Below are 23419 nucleotides of genomic sequence, written 5' to 3' on the forward strand. Positions count from 1 at the left end.
TGAAAATTTTCTTTCCTTCCACCTCCCCCCCCCCCCCCCCCAGCATAAACTATCTACGGGCTGTTGCTTTTAACAGCCAAGAGGTGTAATACCTAGCATGGTAAAGTTACACCAAAACTTTTGATCTGGCTCGTGTTGACGTGTTTATAGTGCTTTCAATCATATTATAGGACTTTAATTCTAGAGCATTTTACATGTAGTGGTTTTCAAAAAGGAAAATGGTTATTAATGGTTATCAACCACCTCCCGGCTAGCTCAATTAGTTAGACCGCTGGACTGTTGTGCGGGAGGTCGAGGTCGATGGTTCGAGCCCCGGCCGGACCAACACTCAAGGTCTTAAAATAACTGAGGAGAATGCGTTACCTTTCTCTAATAAGAAATGGATAGACATTCTAGTCTTCTCGGATAAGGACGAATAAACCGTAGGTCCCGTCTCCTGCATCTATTAATTAGTTAATTTGGTTTGGCAGGGGACGTTAAATAACCCACTCACGAGATTACTGTGATGTGGTCTGGCCTGTTTACTGGGAATTGGGGGGGGGGGGGGGAGGGGACATCTTCAAATAAGTTTCCTTCGATTGTCTATAAACTGCTCATGCAGTCTGGCCAAAGTCCCCCGAAAAGTGTTGTGATGCGCATTTGATCATATCCACATGTTAATTTGCGCAATATAAATATTAAATTATTATTATTTATTATTATAATCCCACTTTTACGATGCTATTTTAAAAAGATGCTAGGACTAAAAGGATATGAAAATAGAATAAATCGTTCAGAAGGGTAAAATGGTTAATTATCTCATTGATTTATATCCACATACTGTACCAGTTTGAACGATGTGACGTCTATCCTAAAGATTCTTTCAGGTCATAAAAAACTATAATATTGAAAATGTAGTTTTTTAAGATGATTGAGATTTAGATGAATTCTGTTTGATGCGAGGATTTGGCGTTCACAAAGTAAAACTCCATTCTCACCAGCAAAACATTTGTAGTTAAACCGAGTGCAAGGTGATTCCTTAGTACTGTACTCCGCATCCTGTGCTGCGCACAAAAATCACGAAATCAGGCGAAAATGGGCGCGCACTTTCCAAGAACACGGAATTGCTCCTCAATCAATGGACCATGTAAAAAGGTGCAATGGTCTTTGGCTCTTGAGCGATTACAGTGACCTACGTTTCTTAGTGCATAATTTTGCTGTACAAATTATGATCATCCCATAGAAAAAAAGATAGAGCTAAAAGCGTGTAAGAAGGGCGTCACTTGAAAGTCGTCTCGAGGGACGTTTTGAATCGATGTCGTTTCAAATTTTAACCGTTGGCCACAAAAGCCATCACCACACTAAGACCCTCCTGGAACTGAAATTATCCTATGTCACTCTTGAAAGAGGAATAAGGTCTTAAAGAAAAAAAAACTCCCTCTGGAGTGATTGCAAACTGTTTCCACTAACTTTTTCTATTTAAACCGTAGGTCTCTTAGAAAATAAGACAACAATGTAAAACAAAAATTAATTAGCTATAAAAATGAAAATAACAGAACGAACTGATATGAATATATTGAGGCAAAATCATTTTCTTTGTTATCTACCGATAACATTTACTTCACATCATTGACACCAAATGTCCCATCCATATCTGACGTACTGTAAATGGTGCCGATGAGGAAAAATATTCACTATGTCAATAAGCATGAAGCGAAATATTCGATCCGAAACAAAATGAGTAGGATCCTTTAAGCACGAATTTTGATTATACTCCTCTTTACATTCTTCTAGCTGATATAAACATAAGCGAATCGAACCTGTATATCACGCTGCCAAATTTTAACCATATAGAAATGATAAATGAGCTTATACTGAACAAATTACAATTAAAGTAGCCTTTAGAAAGACTCAAAAATTCCTCAAAACATTAATATAGCAAGCGCTGTACATTTTAAATCGAGCAGGGGTAAGATAACTTCTAAACTTCTAAAACTGTAAAATGTGTTTAATCCCATCTTTATAATTTACGTAGAAATAAAAACTGAATAAAACATTAAGGGAATGACATTTTGTAGAAAGTTTGATTGCTTGGCCTAATCAGATCTTTGCAAAGATGAAATAACAATGTAACTTGGAATCTCTCGTGATAGTAAACCTCAGCTTGATTTGATAATGGATTTTAGAGAATGTTCTCGAGAGTGAGGGTGCTTGGCACTGATTGTGAGGTCGTGGTACAAATCAGTCCTTTTACTTTCTCCCTGAAGTTTTGGCTGGACAGAGCGTAAACAAAAGGGTTGACGGCGGAGTTGAACAAAACCATCGTATTAGAAATGACCACAACGACAGGACTTATTTCGTAGGACGTGAAGTAAAGTAAATTGTACAGCACTTGGATGGTGCCCCAACAGATTGCAAATATTACACTGACAATCACCACCATGAAGGTGACTCGTTTCCGAACCCTCATCACACCCTGAAATTTGAAAAGTACAGGGCCCAAAATTAGAAAAATTTGACAAACACTCGATGTGTAAGCACTAATGCCGTGCAAACTAGCAACTGGAATGTGGCACAATGCTTTAAAGCAAAACAACACGCATTACTTTTTAAGTTTGGTACATCCTTTCAAAAGCAGTTTTATCTGGAACAATTCGTGTTAAACATTTAGTGTATCGAGCACGGCGTATATTTTAAGCGCGCTGATTAAGCATTATGCGAGAACTAGTACTTTTGTTCTGCTAGTTAAGAAAAACGTTCTACATCAGGTCATAAAAGTTACTTTTTGTTGATTGCTGTCATGATTGCCATCGCTTTTTTTGAACCATAAGGTGTGTACCACTCTTGAATACAACACGGCCATCACCAGCAGAGGACCAAATACTACGACATCGACTGCCAAGGTCATAACTTTTGGAATCCACTCTAATCCAGTCCACGTATCCATGCAGATAACGTTGGTTACCTTCATGCCCAAGAACATCGGGCTGACGAATACCAGTGAGAAGAGCCAAGAGGAAATTATAATGATCTGAAATGATAAATTGTGAATTTTGTGATACTGACTAGCTCCGAAAAGCAAGATGGTCATCACATAAGGTTCGAGGCCTAATTGTAACTTACCACATCATACTTTTAACCATCTCGTTACCAAAAGTACCGATTTATGTGCAAACAAATGACAAGTTCAGTGCAAAGTTTTTCTTATTTTAGTAAAGAATTGGTCCATGCTTAGCGTACGTATATCGAGTTATGGATGCATGCTCGAAGTTAAGAGAGCACGAGAACAACTCTAGCTTCTTGAGTACTCTCCAAACTTCCTAAGTGCATTCATAACTCGGTATTCGCACACATAAAGCATGAGCCGATTATTTTATGACATGGCGTACACACACAAGTAGTACTCGAAAAAGAAGAGTCTATTACAACTGTGCCGGATTTTCTGGAAAATCGTGTTCCACCCGAAAACTATAAATAAATGATAAGGCTAGACCGACTAAGAAATTGTTCGAGACCAAATCTTAGAAGCGGGCTATGGGTTGAGCACCGTATTGACTTCGGAGCGTGTCAAAGTAAATCAAAACAAACGTCATTTGGCAGAACAAAACGCATTACAAAAGTTTACCTGCCCTTCTGCAAATCACCAACATGCGTGACGTCCTAATGGAGGGGATGCCTCGACCATGCCCCCTCCCACCTGGATATGGATGCTTAAATTCAATTTTCATGAAATGATTCAATTTAACGTCAAACATCAAACCTTGAGAGACAATTGTATTTTTTATTTTTTTTTTTAATTTGCCAGGGATTCTGTTACAAACCTTCACTTTATGCTTGGTAAGGTTCCATCTGTTACCAAGTAGGAACATCACTGCATAATGTCGCTCAATCGCGATGGCAAGCAGAGTACAAACTGAGGACACTGCTGAAACCCATGCAAAGATTCCACCCGTTAATAACTTGCAAAGAACTGTACCAGCTGGACCGTCTGGGTGCTTTACATAGAGGCTTACGATCAGTTTAGGAGTGATGAACAATGCGAACAATATGTCCGCGGTAGCCAGGTTGAAGATCAGAAGATTTATGGAAGTCCTAGATAATTAAGAAAAAAGAACAACAGTAACCCATATAGCTAGCGTTTTAGTTTTGGGCTGTGTGATTGCCTGTTTGAAATAGATGATTTTGTTACGATGCTGTTGAACTGATGACTGTTTGGACTACTACAGGTGATACATTTAGATCCAGCTACCCTTCTTTTCGTCTTTTTTTATCGTCAAAAATAAAATCTCGGAACCTTTTACTGAGTAAATAATTGATTTCACTCCGTGGTTCCTATGGTAGGCTCGATTTCCGCAGCTCTCTCGCGTTCCGTCTTTTTCGTTTCTCCCAGAGAAGAGACGGCTAGACGCACGAGCGGCCATCCATGTCTGTGACGTAATTTGAAAATATCAATTTCTGCGTTCTCAGATGTCACCGAAAGTGAAATAGGACTCCAATTCGATGGATGGCGTACATATAATCGCTAATACGCCGACTAAATTTAGCTCGAAAACTGGATATGTCTTCTGTGGCTACGAAGAAAAAGATCCTAGGAAGAAATCCAAGGTGTCTGATTAGCGGAAAAGGATTTGCAGCGTATTGGAGATTCCTCTTTCTCATGAAAGGTTACATTTGTAACGATCGCTGCTATCGACAAGTCAAGCGCCTTGAAAGGCTCCGAGAAGATACAAATAGCCTTCATCGTTCGCTGTAGGAAAATTTTGAAACGACTAATGGAACGAAGCGTGGCGTGTTGCCGCACCGTCAATGCAACTTTGCCACGCTGCAGATCAAGGAAGAGTTAAGGCTGCGAAAAACTTTCATTTAGAACTCATTTAGAGCTGCACTTTCAAGAAGAAATAAAACTACACTGAGAAGTATCAAGTGGTTCTTTCAAGGGGTCCAGATAAAGTGGTTTCTTTTTAATCTCTGTAGTCTAGTGAACTGCTTAGGCCTACTCTAGGGCCTTAAGTCGCCGTAACTTTGGGCGACTTTGGGCGATTTAAGGCGACTTAAGCAATTTAGCAGAAAAAAATTGCGATTTTAGGAGACTTAAGGCAACTTAAGGCGACTTAAGACGACTTGAGGCAACTTAAGACGACTTAAGACGACTTGAGGCAACTTAAGGCGACTTAAAGGGATTTTATTTGACTGAAGTGATAAAATCAAAGTTAGCAACAGTCTCTCCATAAACCTTGAAAATATTTACAGAATCCCTTGCAATAAACACAATAGTCATTTTGGTTACTTTTGTATGCTCATAAGTCACCATAGTCTAAAATATCCAGATTTCAAACTAATTTACCTAAAAATAATGAGACAGAATTACCACAACAGCTATTGTTAAATTATACAGTCAAAGCTAGTGAATAGATGGCCAGGAAACCAATTTAGCTTAAAATGTTTAGACAGAATTACCACAACAGTTATTGTTAAATTATACAGTCAAAGCTAGTGAATAGATAGCCAGGAATACTTTATGGGTTATATGCCCAACATCAAACAAACCTATCAAAAATATACACTTAAAGACACACATTTTTAATTTCAGAAAAGAGACATGATTTACATAAAACTATCAATACATTTCCCACATAATTAATTAAAAATAACTTGATTACTAATCATTTCACAAAGCCTCACAAGTTATAAAAATTGTTATCTTCAAGTTGGCAAACTTGTCTCCCATACTTTTGCCACTTGCACTGTCAATTTTGGCATGAAAGTTTGGCAAGTCGCATGTCTTTCCAACAGCATCCAAGTTGCACAGTCCTTTTCGGGGACTCAATCAATTTGTTGTTTTCCTGCCTCAGTTAGACAAAACACTCCAATACCATACTGAGAACTACATGCTAAGGTCTTTCTCCACTGTTGATCGGAACAGCAGGACCTTCTAAGCACTCAAGTTTTATCTTTAGACTGGTGGCAGTATTACAGGTTTAAAAGCATTCATTGTTACCTCACACCTGTCCAGAAACTAACGAGTCACAACGAAATCCTCCAAGCTGATAACTGGCTCTGTAGTCTCCACCATTTTAATTCTCCCAGCAACCTATGCGCCGCTAACTAGTTTCCATGCTTTGAAGTTAAGAGCGGGACAACATTTTAGGGTTTCTCTCGCCAAGTACGCCTATGCTATCTGCTATTACCGAAAAATTTCCTTTACTTTACCTCGAATTTACCAGTTCTTTCCGCAATGCAAGCAGGTAGCCAGTCAATAGACATAAGGCGGAATTTTTCGGTGGGTACGGATCGGAAAGAATGCAGGCCATAATGATAATCTACTCCACGAGGGAAAAGCACGTGCGTGGTGTTTTCATTGAAGCGGTCGCCCGGTTTCACTTTCAGAGTGAATTTTTTTAAAGCTCTTTGATTAATTTTTTTCTTCGCACAGATAAATTTCTCTGTATACGTTTCAGCAGGCTCGCGTGCGTGTTGTTCTCACGTGCACTTTGGTCATGGGACAGGCTTAAGTCACGTGATCAAATATTTCTGGCAGCCATGTTGGCTGTAAAAGGCTTTTTTCGGCTCAGAAGTAGTTCATGTGTGTTGATCATCAAACTGACGAAGAAGATATGTACAAAAAGACTAACAAAGTCTCAGGAAAGATAAATATTTACGCCTTTAGTAGGTTCGTCGAGCTACAAAGTTGAAATGTTTTCAGTTGGTCGAATACTATGGTGGAAGTAGCTAGTACAGATCAATAAGTTTATGCTGGAGAAATGGCCCACCTTTGTCATTCTTTTACTCTGGGTAAGTTAAGTGGATAAAATTTAGCTTCAGTTAAGTTTAGTTGACTTTTGATAATGTTATTTATACTGCTCAAGGTATAAGTGAGTGGCAAGAATTGAGCCTTTCTCCAGAATACCTTTCTATCGTTTTATCTTGATGATCTGATACTGTAGATTTTATGTGATTCAATATTTATTATATCCTGATGATAATACACAGTGTCAACCCTTCAACTTTTTCATTAAATACAAGACAGAAATTTTGTTAAAACAGATAGCTGTGGAAAGAGTTCCATATAACCCCCTACATTGATTATGCATTCATCTCAGAAAGACTAAATATAGAGGTTTCTTTGCAACACTCCATGCATAATTAATGTATGGGGTTATATGGAACTCTTGCCAATACCTGTTTTAGTAAGAAGATGGAAGAGTATACATTGTCATATTTCCTACATCAGGATTGTCTACATGTAGGAGTTACCCATGCCAGCATAGGGGCTTGACAGGTGCATGACTATTTTCATATGGGGTTTCTATGTATATGGAAGCCATTGCCCACCTCACAATAACAGTGTTAAACTCATAGTCCATTGCAGGGTTACCTCCCCCTACCAACCAGTACCCACATATACAGCTGGAAAAGGTGAGGCACTTTGAGCTTACAGTATCTTGCCCAATAACATAATGAAATGCTCCAACACTAGACCCCAAAACTGGACTAATGTCAAGTCTAGTGCACTAACCATTCAGCCGCCATGCCTCCTCTGATCCTTATGATTAGACTGCAGTGAATAGGGTCAATTGGGATTAGGGTGGAACCCTCCTCCCCGTTAGCTCAGTTGGTTAGAACACAAGATTGTGATGTGTGGGAGGTCGAGGGTTTGAGCCCCAGCCAGACCAATACTCATGGTCTTAAAATAACTGAGGAGATTTTGCTACCTTTCTATAATATCAAGAAATGGATAGATATTCTAGTCTCCTCGGATAAGGACGAATAAACTGTAGGCCCCGTCTCCCGCAGGGTTAAGGGTAGGAGATGTTAATTTCCCATGCACGAGGTTACTGTGTGGTGGATGTCCTCCCCTTGGGTGGGATGGGTGGGTATTTGGGGGATGGGCGGGAAGGTGAGATTGTTACGGAAGCAGCTGCCAGAGGCGCCTGATATGCTGACGTCCGATCTCAGTCTTAACAACAATATCTAAAAAGCGCTATTGATCAGCACATGTAAATATGGGCTATATAAATTTGTAAACTACGAATTATAATTATAAACCCTTAGAACGTTGTTTAACCAGTAGCGACTTAAGGTAACTTAAGGCGAGTTAAAGCGACTTAAGGTGACTTTAGGCAACTTAAGGCGACTTAAGAGCGTGTCTCTGTAATTTCCGACCACTCGAAATTAGTTCAAAAAGAAATCTTGCCTTAAACTTTGCATGTGGATAAGGAAACCATTACCTATCATCGGAACAAAAGTGGTTTCCCTCAGATTTCAAAAGTTTTTTATTTTTAACAATTTCCGCGCGTAGGTCAAATCGTAAAATTGACATCATTTGTGTACACAAAATGAGTAATCTTTATTATGATCTCACGCTGTCAAAAATGATTCAATACAAGAGATATTCTGCAATACAACAGTTTAATACATCAACTTTCCAAATGTGATAACAAAGGTAGAGCATCTGGATAAATGTATACACTGTCGTTACGTCAAATATGCCACTACTCGACTAAGCCGAAAGTGGTACTTTTTAAATTGCGATTTCTCCTTACTGGGACAAAACTAGATACCAGGAGTTACACACACTAAACAATCGTCTATGAGAGCACTATATTCTGTAAAAATATCCATGGCTATTATCGCAGGAAAAAATAAAGCGAAGTAGAAATATGGGATTTTCACATACCTGTACGGCGCCGCTTTCGGTAAATTACATTCGTAATTATCCACAATGAATCACAAAATAATCGCAGATGAACTGCTCGGTGCACTTACTAATACTGTAGAATGTCTCTAAGTCGGGTTTTATTGTCCGAAGGTCCAAGGATTCCAAGGATTTCTTTCCGGGTGCGAGTCTGTAGGAATAGGCCCTTTGCAGCTAGAGTTCATGTGCTTGGATACTGCATAGCAACACAAAACTGGAGAGCAAGCGCTCCAGTAAACAAATCTCTTTAGCGGTCAAGCATATCTGGCTTTAGACAATAGTTTTCTGTTCATTACGCTCAATCCTTTTGCAATATCTACAAAAACTTTAAGATATTTACTAAATCTCTCAATTGGACCCGATTTTTGGATGGAAAGTACGAAATTTTTCTTGAAATCGTGAAAAAACTGTCACTAACAACCCGCTAAGAAACATGGCAGCTTCGCAAGGTATGTACTTAAAAAAATATACTTTTTTCCGCTCTTTTTAGTTATTGGACTTCTAAAGTCCATAAAAATAAAATATTAGATCGAAAATAGCAACCGAGTGGAATTTTACGGCATTTTACGCCCGATTTCTTACGATATTATGAGAGTAATTATGCGTCTTAGATTGAGACTAAACGAATGCTAAAATTCACGATGTATACAAAACATGGACAGGGGTCCATGGACCACTCCTATGGACCGGGTCCATGGACCACCCCAAATTTTTTGAAAGGAGATCGTCGCTGTTAATATGAAAATTTACCGGAGGTTAGGGTACGAAAAACACGGACTCGTATTTATCGGGCCCCCATAAATGGCAAGACCATAAACTCGTTTTGAGATATAGTTTGTTTCTGGAATAAATAAAGTATGTATGTATCGTAAGTTCGAAAACTGCGTAATTGAAACCGCGTGTGCGACAATTCCTTGTCATGTTTTCTGCCAGTTTAAATTTACTGTCAACACTTTGATAACAACACGTGTAATCTATTTTACTGGACTTTTTTTCTGTAAAATTCATGATCACGGTACTAAATGTAGCACAAACAAGGCGTGAAATAATTTATTTTGGGGTTAATTGAATTAACATTCATGTCTGAAAGTCCGATGCCAAATTAGTTTTCGCAAAATGCAACAAATTTAATACGGAAACTAAATGATTCTGTGCTCTCTCATTTACAAGCTATCCATTAAACTTTTTCATCAATATACCTTGATTACAAATTTGTGTCTGTAGGGTAAACTTCGCTCATAAAATAAATCGGCTTATTTTTATGCACGATAGAGTATAATAAGCGTGGTAGGGGAGTCCTCCCGATCGAATTGCAATTTGGAAGGGTTGGAATGAAAATATTGGGGGTAGAAATGCACTCAATCTTCTGTATCTCAAAACGAGTTTATGGTCTTCCCATTTATGAAGGCGCGATAAATACGAGTCCGTGTTTTTCCTACCCTGACATCCGGTAAATTTTCATATTAACAAGGGGGATCTCCTTTTTGGTGGTCCATAGGGTGGTCCATAGGGTGGTCCATGGGGTGGTCCATGGGGTGGTCCATTGGGTGGTCCATGGGGTGGTCCATAGTGTGGTCCATGGGGTGGTCCATAGGGTGGTCCATAGGGTGGTCCATAGGGTGGTCCATGGGGTGGTCCATGGGGTGGTCCATAGGGTGGTCCATGGGGTGGTCCATGGGGTGGTCCATAGGGTGGTCCATAGGGTGGTCCATAGGGTGGTCCATAGGGTGGTCCATAGGGTGGTCCATAGGATGGTCCATAGGGTGGTCCATGGGGTGGTCCATGGGGTGGTCCATGGGGTGGTCCATAGGGTGGTCCATGGGGTTGTCCATGGGGTGGTCTATGGGGTGGTCCATAGGGTGGTCCATGGGGTGGTCCATAGGGTGGTCCATGGGGTGGTCCATAGGGTGGTCCATGGGGTGGTCCATGGGGTGGTCCATGGGGTGGTCCATGGGGTGGTCCATGGGGTGGTCCATAGGGTGGTCCATGGGGTTGTCCATGGGGTGGTCCATAGGGTGGTCCATAGGGTGGTCCATGGGGTGGTCCATGGGGTGATCTATAGGGTGGTCCATATGGTGGTCCATAGGGTGGTCCATGGGGTGGTCTATAGGGTGGTCCATGGGGTGGTCCATGGGGTGGTCCATGGGGTGGTCCATGGGGTGGTCCATGGGGTGGTCCATGGGGTGGTCCATGGGGTGGTCCATGGGGTGGTCCATGGGGTGGTTCATGGGGTGGTCCATGGGGTGGTCCATGGAGTGGTCCATGGGGTGGTCCATGGGGTGGTCCATGGGGTGGTCCATGGACCGGGTCCATTGGGGTGGTCCATGGACCCTGGTCCATGTTTTGTATACGTCCATCCTCTGTAGATTTCGAAACTACCGACGAGCCATCAGACCCGAAGGAGAAATCTCCGTTCCATTGTTGTGTTCCCTTGTGTAACGTGGATTCTAGATATCATCCTGAATTAAAGTTCCACCGCTTACCTGGCCGGGCAAAGGATGACCAAATGCCCATGGCTAGGTTGTAGTCCAGCCAGAAAAAGTTTATGATCTTGATGCAGTAAATAATGGTCATTATCCATTTGGCTTATTAGAAATAAAAGTTGTCGAAGAAGGTGAAACTTCATTTGACAATGTCAGACATCCAACTAAGGACCAGAACACTAACCAATACAAACTGAAGACAACAAACATTTATTACTACCAGATTCAGTGCCAGCTTGGACTCACAGGACTGGAATGGTGTGATCTTTTTTAGTTATATATACATTGATGACAATTTTTTTGCTCTAGAATTAATTTTGATCCAGTGTTCTTCCAGGAAGCAAAGGACAAACTGGATATTTTTTTCTTCAATTACTTTTTACCTTAAGACTGTTCACAATGTATGGCAGAGGGAATAGGGCAGCTTAATTAAATTTTAATTGACAACAAATTTGCTGATCATCATTTATCATCTACAAAGATTAAAACCCCCAAACCAAGAAAGGCTAAAAACTTCGCAACTCCCAATTTTTATATAAAAATGTTCCTGTTTCCCTATGGATTCTTTTACATATTTTTGATCGCACTGATTTTTACTACACCCTTCCGTCATACATGATGAATATTGACTTCTCAGACAAAACACAGGTTGCTCTGTACTTTATACTTCCCAGATATTCCAATTTATTATATCCATTTTGAAATCACCATCAAATCCTGTAATTTGATTGGTTCAAATTGTATGATTCGAGCACGAATCCCACTATTTTCACTCTAAATCGCATATTTTTTGTAAGCAAAAGAAAATTCCACACGACATTTAGACGACCAATCATATTGCAGGATTGTATACAGTTTTCCAATCAGATTAGAGCAAATAATGCACTCAAAATGAGATATTTTCCAAATTTTATTTCCTATGTTTGACATTGCTACTACTCTTTAAAGTGAACAAAGTGGAGCTTCATTTACATAAATCCAGAAAATGTCCAGTGTCGCACAATTTCGGTCTGATATCAAACTTTTGATTTCCTATCACACTCCTACTACGCCATCATGTGATTTTGTTCACTTGTGTTTGATATCAGATCAAGTTGCACTCCACTCAGTTCAATGACCTTCAGTTATTTTTTTGTTTAGGTAAAGTATAAACATTCCCAATAAAATATAAATAACACAATAACTTCAATATGGCTCATTGTTACTATTAGACAAGACTAGTGGGCCCTGGAGATTTGTAAGGAGGCAGGCTATAGTCCATGACTGATTGACTGAACCCAATGTAGACAATGGCACATCAGAACCAAAAAAGTGGTATCCTTTGACCCTTCTTATTGCTCTTTCAACGTGTATTCTCAAACTTGCTATTGTCTTTGTTTTCTGAACATCCTGGGCAGAGAATTGTTCCAGACTTTCTAGAAATGGAGGGATATTTAGCTCCACTCCCTACTCCCTCAGCAAATCTTTAATGTCAAACCCTTTGTCGGCCATGACCGAGTCCCCAGGCTCTAACAAATCTAGATTTCCACTGCACCTTGTGATTCCCTTATCACTTATCCCTCCAGTGTAGAGGCTAGAAACAAAACTATTAGCTCCATAAGGGGTAATACCTATTAAACCTTTTAGTGTAGTATTACTTTTATAAGTAGAATAAAGCTGTGACTGAAGTAGCAGTGAGGTAGGTGTTTGCACAAAAATCTCAATACAATCTAATATAACACGCATGCTTGCATAAAGCCTTTTGAAACCTTCTGGCATATAGCTATTGACATCTTCCCTTGATGGCCAGATCACTTGACTCCCAAGAAAAAAATTAGAAAAATTAGTCCATGTGATCACTTTTCTGCAAACTGATGATCTGTGTATCTGAAACCTATGTGCTAAGTCCTGCTCAAATAAACCAAGCTTGAGTCGCACACAAAACATAAACAACTCATCTACAAGAAGTATATTTCTTGAACCTGGTCTACCAACTCTTTCACCGGAAGCATAACAATATGCCATTTACGTATGATGCACGATCTTTCGCAGTAGATAGCGCTATTTATGCAATAGCGAAAATCAGACCTGAAAAAAATCAGGCCTGTACGGGATTCGAACCACTGACCTCTGCGATACTAGTGAAGCGCTCTACCAATTGAGCTAACAAGCCAACTGGGAGCAGGCTGTTAAGTTGATTCGTAATAAACCCGTGATGATAAATCAGATAGAATGAATATATGAAGTCCATTTATGTTGAACTGCGGTATTAAATACGTATGATGCACGATCCTTCGCAGTGGTTCGAATCCCGTACAGGCCTGATTTTTGTTCCGCTCTGATTTTCGCTATTGCATAAATAGCGCTATCTACTGCGAAGGATCGTGCATCATACGTATTTAATACCGCAGTTCAAAATATATGGACTTCATATATTCATTGTATCTGAATATGCCATTTGTGCAGCAAACGCATAGTTACTCTCATAATATCGTAAGAAATCGGGCGTAAAATGCCGTAAAATTCCATTCGGTTGCTATTTTCGATCTAATATTTTATTTTCATAGACTTTAGAATTCCAATACCTAAAAAAAAGCAGAAAAAAAGTATATTTTTTGAAGTACAGACCTTACGAAGCTGCCATGTTTCTTAGCCGTCGAGCGGGTTGTCAGGGACAGTTTTTTCACGATTTCGAGAAAAATATGGTGCTTTCCATCCAAAAATCGAGTCCAAACGAAAGATTTAGTAAATATCTTACAGTTTATGTAAATATTGCAGAGGGATTGAGCGTAATGAACAGAAAACTATATAGTGCTCTCGTGCACGGTTGTTTAGTGTGTGTAACTCCTGATATCTAGTTTTGGGCCAGTACGGAGAATCGCAATTCAAAAAGTACCACTTCTCGGCTTAGTCAAGTAGTGGCATATTTAACGTGACGATAGTGTATACATTTATCCAGATACTCTACCTTTGTAATCACACTTGGAAAGTTGATGTATTAAACTGTTGTTTTCCAGAATATCTCTCGTACTGAATCATTTTTGACAGCGTGGGATCATAATAAAGATTGCTCATTTTGTGTACAGAAATGATGCCAATTTCACTTAGGTACCCCGGGTAAACTCATCGACTTGACTAGATCGTCGATACTGTCCATCTTCACTGTTTTCAATGCATTTTTACAAATATCCTCTTACCCGGGGTACCTTAGCATGTGTGAAGAGTTGGTGTTAGAAGATTATGGGGAGGACCGGTTGAGAGAGATTTGACTAGGGTCCAGGTTGACCGCGCATTAACGGTCTCTCAGCTGCACAAGAAGTTCCATCCACGCATTAGAAGAATTCAGGACGGCCGTTAATTTGAAACTCTCGCTGGATTGGTTGCTCGACAAACAAAATTTTGTGAGATTTTTTGCGGTGAACTTAATGGGAAACTATTTGGCTTTCGTGCTGCCGAGTTTTGATTCGAAAGTATTTAAGTGTTGTTTTAGAGCGATTTTGGCGAGCATGTGTTAACAGAAGTTTCCGACCTTCCCGTATTTTATGCACGGTAATTTAGGGCGCCAAGCTAAAACACATCAAAACGGCCTCAAATCGCGAGGAGAACAACACAGACTACTCTCTATGAAGGTAAGACTTTATTTCTTTGATTATTTCACACAACTTTACATTTACAGAGCTCAAAGGCAAGTCTAACTAAACTACTATACAAACTCTTTAATTATTCACTGTCAAAGAGCCTGTGACAGAGCTTGGGCTACCTGCGGTCCAGCCGTGGGTTCGGGGAGGAGCGCGGGCTCCGTTTCCCGAACAGCGGCTGGTAATCGAGCCTATTGCTATAACCAATGGATGAGTTGCTAATTTTTTGGAGTCGTAGATTGATTTTTATTAAACAAAAATATTAATAAAGGAATTAAGTATGTCACGGACTTCGTATATCTTTGTAGCCATTCTCTCTCTGTAGTTAGAAGTGGAGTCGTTTAGACAGAGACGTAATGGCCGATATGAAGTGTTAAGGAAAGTTTAAAGCCGTTAGACAGTTATTCTGTTTTTGATATTGAGCAGTCATGCAATTAACACCTCTGTAAAACGTTCGGATATAGTGAAATTTAGGATCAAGCTCCGCTGCAGAAAATCTTAGCTAAGATAGTAGTTATGTAAGTAATTTAGTTGAAATTGCAGTATTTGGAATAATAAGAATGGCGAGAAGGAAAACATCATGATACAAACTTGTATAAAATTACTTGGATGAAATTCACTAAGGTGTGAAATGGGTTTTTAGAGGTGGTGTGTTGAAATAAATAATAAAATAGTCCGTACCTCATATTTCGATGTTTCCGTATAATTGCACGGACAAGAGAATTTCCAACGATATTCATTACAACAAGCAAGGAGAACACGGCTGTCACTGCCTCACCACTCATGACGATGGATAAATTATCCTATAAAATAGGTACTCTGGTTGAAATTCTGCGAAATGAAAACGTTCCTTCACTTAACTTAAGAAATTCTCAATTGTAGAGAACCTTCTTAATAATGGCGAGGTGAAACAACACGATGATTCAAATTCATTTATGGTAATTTTAGCTGTGCCGGTAGTAGCTGTCAATCAAGCATTAAGAGTTGTATGTTCTATCCAGTCAAATAAAGATTAGGAATAATCAATCTAGCTGGTTTATAAAGTCTAGGCAATTACTTCTAAATTGAGTTACTACCACTAGCATAACCTTTTTTAGAAACAACAGCCTAGACTTTATAAGCTAGCTAGATTGATTATTCCTAATCTTTATCTGACTGTATTGAATATGTAACTGTACAAGCCCCTATACATTATATTGTTCTCTTTTTCTTTTCTTCATTATTAATTGTACATATATTTTTCACTGTATTTACTTCTCGGAGATATTAGTGCTTATACACTGCTCTTCAATCTGAGTTGAAATAAAGTTTTTAAAATACAACTACTACTGAGGTTATGAAATTACCAGAGGGGACGAACAGTACCATGGGAAATGTATTGAGAACAGTTAAGAGCGACATTTTTTCAAGACCGCGTGATAAGTGGCACATCGACCGAAAAATTACCATCCTTATATTTCAGTCAGAGACACCTTATAGTAAATATAAAAATGTGGTAAGGTTTTTATTCCCAGCCTTGCTTCTTCATCCCAGAAAATTCACGAAAACTGAAACGAGCGTCGGTAGCCTTAAAATGGCGGAAATCAGTGCCCCGATTAGAGGCAAATGAACATTGCTCATGAAAAGTGCAAAAGAAAGCAAGTTCGTATCAATTGTATAAAGTTGTGTATCTAAGAAGGATTCATGTATGGTTTAAGTCTAAAACGAGACCGTTTCACTTAAATTGGAGCTCACGAAACGCTTTTAAAAATCACCAATATTTCAAAATCCAAATGTCGCATTTCGTAGCAAATTTTCATTTATCAATTTTCTCATGCGGTATTACTCAGTATCGGGTCAGATTAAGCCCATGGTAAGTGGAAATAGTGTTGTTTTCGAGGATATAAAAATTAGTCTGGGGCTTTTCATTTCCACACGGAAAAACCAGGATGAACTTTGTGAAAGTCACAACATCGGCGTTTACGTGGCGACATATTCTAATTAGGCACTCTGTGGTTAACTCCAGAATTTCAATCATATTTTAGCAGTTAGCACCATGTTCGACCAGGAAATCCATACAATAAGTTAGCCTTGCATAGCTAACGACGACAGATTGGTTTTTATCCCTGCTTTCGTTTCAAATTCTCATCCATTTCCCGTGGCGAAATTGTTTACAATATCACATTCCGTAATCTTGCGGGGGAGGCGTCTGTTTTTCTTGGTATATTGGGACACATTTAAGTTTCAAGAAAGTCTTAGGGTAAAACTGAGCTTCATAGTGGAATTGAAATAGGGATATTCCATCATTTATACCGGTAGGTCAGATGTTCTTTGCCGAAGACGTTGAAAACGGGAAGCAATCTGCTACAAATGTAGATGAAACACACTCAAGCGTTTGTCACGCAAAGCTGAAATTATTTCAATCTTGTTCCCATCTTGCAATTTTGCGGCCACGAAGATAGGTAAACAAGGTTTTGGACAAACTTGTCAATGTGATAATTTTTCTTATGAGTAAGTCATCGCTGTGAGACTTGTTAACTTCGCAGCGGGGATCTGGTGTAGAATTGAATGTAACTGAGTGATATCACCTACCTGGAAGAGCCAATAATCAGAACACTGTCGGGGAACAAGTTAGTTGCTCATTAATAATAAGTCAAATATTTATTGAAAAAGGAATTAGTTAAATGATTACGTGATAGATTGCATCAATTCTCAGTAAATTGAACTTAGTGCACAGTTTATCAGCTGATGTACTTTGCACGCGCTAATTGAACCAAATAAGGAAGGGATTATGTGAATTAGGCTTAATATATCGTACGATAGTTGAAGCTGTGCATGTGATACACTATAGTACTGAATTGTGTAAGACAGCAGAAAATCTGAAGTGCACGTACACTGTAATCAGATCGATAGTAAAACCCTTGAGAGGTAGAAGAATAAACTCCGTGTTAAAATAGAACGTAGACCGTGTGATAGATACAATCCTCAGTTGAACCAGCGAGCGGAACAAAAATTCCGCAACATCACAAAACAGAAAAAATAGCTAAAGCAAAGCGAAGGAAAGAGAGGAAAAAATATGATAAAAAAAGATTAGGGAAAGAATCAAAAGTCAGAGTAAAGACGAAACAGAGGCAAGTACAAAATGATTAAAATAGGAGAAGAACCGAGGTGAACTAGAACTGAGGATAAAGGCTGATAGTTTCTAAAGAAACTGTTTGGGGCTGCGTCGGTCCACTTAATTATTCGTGTTTTTCTTGTTGCCATGTTCCCACCAATAACGTAGCTCCATTTTCTGCCTTTAAAAGCACACACAACACACAATTCCTCTATTCGCTCCGACGAAGGGCTAACGCTCGAAACGTCAGCTTTTATAATCGTAACGGTGGCCAATTTACCATTTCGATTTTGTTGATATATTACAACTAAGGAAAAATGTATAATGGGCGATGTGCTATTTGAAATCACTAATACAGATAAAGAATCTTACCTGAGTTAAGAAAGTTCTCCCCAAATTGAGAGTTTTAGTTACAAAACTCACGCAAATAGAAGTCAATATTCTCAGGCATTGGTTGGGCTGCAAACTGTTCGCAAACTAAAACAACTGTGTTGAGAAAAAGGGTTATGCTTTTGATACCTCAGCTAATGTTACTTCAGCTGACGTTGTCCATTTCTGAACACCTAAAGGCTGTCGGCAATACCGATGTTGAAGCCGTAATAGATATAATTTTAGATCGAGCGCCAATTTTCAACATACCCTCCTGCAATGGGACAAGATCACCTGTTCCGGGCATCTCTTTTCTGCTTTAAGTGTTGGATGAAGGAGAGACTCACAAAGATGCGGTGTATTCTGGAAGGGTTAACCAGCCATGCTAATGGAATAACGCGCTAGGCTGATCGCAGATTTAGCGCCGGTCTAATCAAAATGGTACGGCACGTTGTTAAAGAATTTCTTTAAATTTGTGGTTTGCTCGTAGAGACTTCATGAGGCAGCCTTCTTTATTACAGAGGCCCGAAATCGTGGAAGTTCGGAACGTGCGCAGAGAGATCCGTACAGAAACGACCGAGGGCCGCTATTCCCCATATTTTAGTCAGTACAGATTATGCATTATATGTAGACGTCTCGGGTTGATAGTTTGTCGTCCCCAAGAGACAAACCGAATGTGTATTTTGAATCAAGCTTAAGAGATGCCAGTCCCATTCGACATGTACTTTCTACTCCATAGAATAAAGTGTCAGAGTGCGCTAAGCATTACTATACCAATAAAGGATGGCGTATGATTACCACCTGCCTGGATGAGCTCAACCCCGAACAATCTGACGAAGTACTTGATTGTTTAGCTAAATCGAAATGTAAAGACGTGGATGACAGTCTTGACTACACTTTGCTTAAAGCTCTTTGTGAGTGTTACAAGAATACAAATCCCTGGTCAAAAGGCGAAAAGGGCTGTCTATTATGGTAGATAAAGTAAGTTTCAATGGTCTGAAAAAATGGATACCAGACCTGACGCGGTACAGATTTAACACTGCTCGACATCATAGACTACTCCATGGCACGCGTGGAAATATTTTCTGGCACTCTGCATTTAGTATTTAACCTTCGAGTCCATCCAAGACCAGGTCTTGAGTGATGAAGTGGGCATATTGTCCATGTATCAACATCGTTGGGTCGTGGGAAAACAGCTGCTGTACTCAATATCAATTTTCGCGACTTAAATTTCCTTGGCCAAAACAAACTTCTTTTCACCGTGGACATTACGTCTCTTTACACTGTCATTTCTAATGGCGAAGGTCTTCTGGCCCTTAAACATTTTTTTGATCAACGTACTGTTAAGGAACCCAAATCTGAAACACTACTACGCTTAGCCGAACTAGTGCTCACACTCAATTGTTTTTCATTCAGGGACAGCTTCTTCAAACAAACCAATGGTGTAGCCATGGGTACCAAAATGGGACCTAGCTATACCAATCTTTTTGTAGGTTTTGTCGAACACCAATTTTTCAGCCAATACAACGGCTCCAAACCTGAACTGTACGGTCGCTACATCGACGACCTTATTGGCGCTACCTCCTCTACCAGAGAAAAGCTGACTCAATTCATAACCGCAGTCAATTCTTTTCAGCCGGCTTTGAAATAAACCTGGAAAATTTCTGAAAATTCTCTATCCTTTTTAGACATCAAATTTTCAATTGAAGGCAACGGTTTATGTACTAGTGTGTATTACAAACCTACAGACTCGAATAATTACTTGTTGTATTCGTCTCCGCATCCATCTCCCGTTAAGCATTCCATTCCTTTTTCTCAGTTTCCAAGACTTCGTCGTTTATGTAGTGATGACACTGATTTCCACCAAAAACGAGAGTCAATGTGCCAGTTTTTCGATAAAAGTGGTTACCCTGTTTCTGTCGTTCAAGCGGGTGACCACCGTACCCAACTTATTGATCGATATTCAGCACTACAAACGTCACAAAAGGAAGATTCCGACCGCATTCCATTCACTCTCACGTTTCACCCTCACAACCACTCAGTTAAATCCATCATTCTTAAAAACTTTAAATTACTTCAAAACGATCCAGAGACAAGCACTATCTTTTCGCAGCCTCCGCTCATTTCATTCAAACGTGGCAAAAACATAAGCAATTTTTTGGTCAGAAGTTCTTTTCAGACTAATGACCAACCAGGCACTTTTAAATGCGCTCGTGCACGATGCAAAACGTGTCCTTTCATTCACAACACTGAGAAAATATCGGGACCCAAACGATCCATTAAGATCACCGATCACGTCACGTGCGCCTCCGCCAATGTAATCTACTGCATAACTTGCACTTATTGCAAAAAGATATATATCGGCGAAACAGGCAGAAGACTAGGTGACCGATTCCGAGAACACCTTCACGACGTGGAAAGGAATGATAGGGACGCATCGAAACCAGTCGCTAGGCATTTTAATTTAGCTAATCATTCTAAGCAACAAATGGCAATCTGCGGTCTTTCCTTTCACTTTGTAGCACGAAAAGCCGTAAAACTCTTGAACATAAGCTCATCTTTCAAACCGACTATCTAAATCCCACAGGTATCAACGAACGCTTTTCATTCCACTACTTTATTCGTGTTTTTCTCGTTGCCATGTTCCCACCAATAACGTAGCTCCATTTTCTGCCTTTAAAAGCACACACAACACACAATTCTTCTATTCGCTCTGACGAAGGGCTAACGCTCCAAACGTCAGCTTTTGTAATCGTTACGGTGGCCAATTTACCATTTTACCTTTGTTGGTATATCCAAATTATTTCGTTACCCCGACCGACGCAGCCCCAAACAGTTTCTTTAGAAACTATCAGCCTGTACTCAATATCAAGTCATACTCGGTGAACAGACCAGTGAATGAAAAATGAACCAAATGCCCTTCAATTTCTTTGTCACACGACAGCAAAGGTACTATTTGCCTATCCCAATTCTATCTTTTGGATTGTAGCTACAATAATCCAAAACAAGAGATTGAAATGAACAACAAATCTCCATTCTTCATTCTTCATTCTTCATTCTTCATTCTTCATTCTTCATTTCCATTCTTCGTCGTTTGCTATGCAAGGCTAGCTTATTGTATTGATTTCCTAATCGAACATGGTGCTAAATGCCTAAATCGATTATATCGTGGCGTAAACGCCGACGTTGCGATTTTCACAAAGTTCATCCTAGTTTTTCCGCGTGGACATGAAAAAACCCAAACTAATTTTTATATCCTCGAAAACACTACTTACACTAATCATGAGCTTAACCTGAACCGATTTTGAGTTATACCGCATGGGAAAATTGATAATTGAAAATTTTCTAAGAAATACGATATTTTGATTTTGAAATATTGGTGATTTATAAAAGCGTTTCGCGAGCCCCAAATTAAGTGAAACAGTCCCGTTTTAGAGCTAAACTATACCGAATCCTTCCTATACAAATTTATAAAATTGATAGGGGCTTGCTTTCTTTTGCGCGTTCATTTGCCTCTCGGGGCACTGATTTCCGCCATTTTACGGCTACCGACGCTCGTGCCAGTTTTCGTGAATTTTCTAGCTAGGATAAAGAAGCAAGTCTGGTGAAAAAAACCTTACCATATTTCTATGTTCACTACAAGGTGTCGCTGGGCAAAGTATGAAGGTCTTAAATTTTTTGACCATGTGCCACACTTTACGATTTTCACTCGGTAAATTCACAAAGTCGCTCTTGACATGTTTTCTTTGAGGAAAGCATGCGAAGATTATGTAGACAAGGAAATTTTCCTCTCCAGATTCCAGGAAAATCTAAATCATCTTTAATTAACAAGCTTCCAATAATAATTCTCTCATGTCGAAAGTTTGTTTTCCATCTATCAAAAATCATTGATTGAAAATTTGTCTAGAAAGACTTGTGCTGAAACATATTGATTTCGATTTAAATCTTAGAGGGTAAGAAAGTAATACCGAACGTGACAAAAAGATCAAAATAAAAAGCATACCATACGTCTTCCTAGTTCCCATGAGTTTTTTCTTGAACTTAAGGAAGTCAGTTTCGACGGATTTCACTACGAGAGTTCACTTTTCGACCGGAAGTTGTTTTCACAGATATAGGACAATTTGTAAAGATTGAAACCAGCAGAACGTTTATTCTACAAGGTAAGGAATAATTTCTTATGTTTTAGTCGACGCTTAATGATAATACCAGTGAGTCATGCCGCCGTTGTTTCCGTGTTTCATTTCAACATGGCCAAGACAAAAAATTTCCTAGAAAAGAAGAAAGTTGGTTCTCGCGCTCACGTCGTGATTGAGCTGTTGATGAGTTAACGATGATGAAGAAAAACCAATTAGACAAGCTGTCCAAACTTATCTCATGAATTGAAATTGAATGTGCGAAACAAAATTTTAAATCGTATAGAGGAGATCAGATATTTGAAAGCCTGAATTTGTATACAGAAGGGTATGCTGACTTTGTTTACACCAGAATAACGGTGGCTTTCCGTACGCTTTGTCAGAAAACAATTTTGACTCACACTTTTGTACATTCGTAAACCACCTTATCTTGATCACTTACCTTTAGTTAAAAATTTGTCACAACGGAAGCACCACACAGAGAAAATGGAAATAAATCAGCAACGAACTCAGAAGCTTCTTCCTTGTGACAAGAGCGATGTCTTAAGCAGTAGTATCAAAATTGCGACGACAAGTCGAGACATGATGCATATTACGTAAATGATAATAGATGTCTCTTTTGTGTTTGACACCTTTCACGTGTCAGGCGTTGTGACGGAAAACTAAGACGTCTGACAAAACAAAAAACTTGACCTTACAATCAATTAGATATTAATTCACCAAGAAGTGTCAAGCTTTTTCGAAATTCGAAACATTGTTCTTGTGCAATTCGGGTGCGTCACAACCGCAATATTTTTTATTGCCGAACTGTAAAATAGATTTTCTCAGTAACAAATAGAAATATGTAAAAAAAGTCCTACACTGTGTTAGCCTTAGGGCTGAGTAGAATAATCCGAATTTTTTTTAGTCAAACGGGATGTTTACAAAATTTGAAAATATTTGACGATTTTTAGATGATAATTCCTGGAAAATTATAGCCTTTGGCTATTCTGTTAGTTTCAATAGCTTTTGTTTAGCACTACATTATAAATTCAAATGTAATTTCAAAT

At 39.3% G+C, this 23419-nt stretch overlaps 2 protein-coding genes across 2 annotated transcripts in view; both read right to left on the bottom strand.

The window, feature by feature from the left end:
- LOC148716655 (uncharacterized) overlaps window positions 1-23419 on the bottom strand; it is a 70783-nt gene that overhangs the window by 35197 nt on the left and 12167 nt on the right. The window lies entirely within an intron of this gene.
- LOC111345027 (pyroglutamylated RF-amide peptide receptor-like) lies at window positions 711-22931 on the bottom strand. Its single transcript, XM_022952276.2, has 5 exons — window positions 22813-22931; window positions 15456-15577; window positions 3801-4071; window positions 2762-3010; window positions 711-2455 (listed from the first exon to the last, which is right to left on the bottom strand). The coding sequence occupies exons 2-5, from the start codon at window positions 15557-15559 to the stop codon at window positions 2162-2164; spliced, it is 918 nt and encodes a 305-aa protein (XP_022808011.1). The 5' UTR covers window positions 15560-15577; window positions 22813-22931; the 3' UTR covers window positions 711-2161.

This window comes from Stylophora pistillata, chromosome 14 (genome assembly GCF_964205215.1).
Source record: "Stylophora pistillata chromosome 14, jaStyPist1.2, whole genome shotgun sequence".
In the NCBI taxonomy this organism is placed as follows: domain Eukaryota; kingdom Metazoa; phylum Cnidaria; class Anthozoa; order Scleractinia; family Pocilloporidae; genus Stylophora; species Stylophora pistillata.

What these genes read in the sequence shown, in the direction of transcription:
- LOC111345027 (XM_022952276.2), bottom strand. Translation starts at nt 15,559, where the DNA reads ATGAGTGGTGAGGCAGTGACAGCCGTGTTCTCCTTGCTTGTTGTAATG. An exon ending in CGGAAACATCGAAATATGAG is followed by an intron (nt 4,072 to 15,455) that starts GTACGGACTATT and finishes TTAATTATCTAG; the next exon opens with GACTTCCATAAATCTTCTGA. An exon ending in ATGACAGCAATCAACAAAAA is followed by an intron (nt 2,456 to 2,761) that starts GTAACTTTTATG and finishes TTCAAATTTCAG; the next exon opens with GGTGTGATGAGGGTTCGGAA.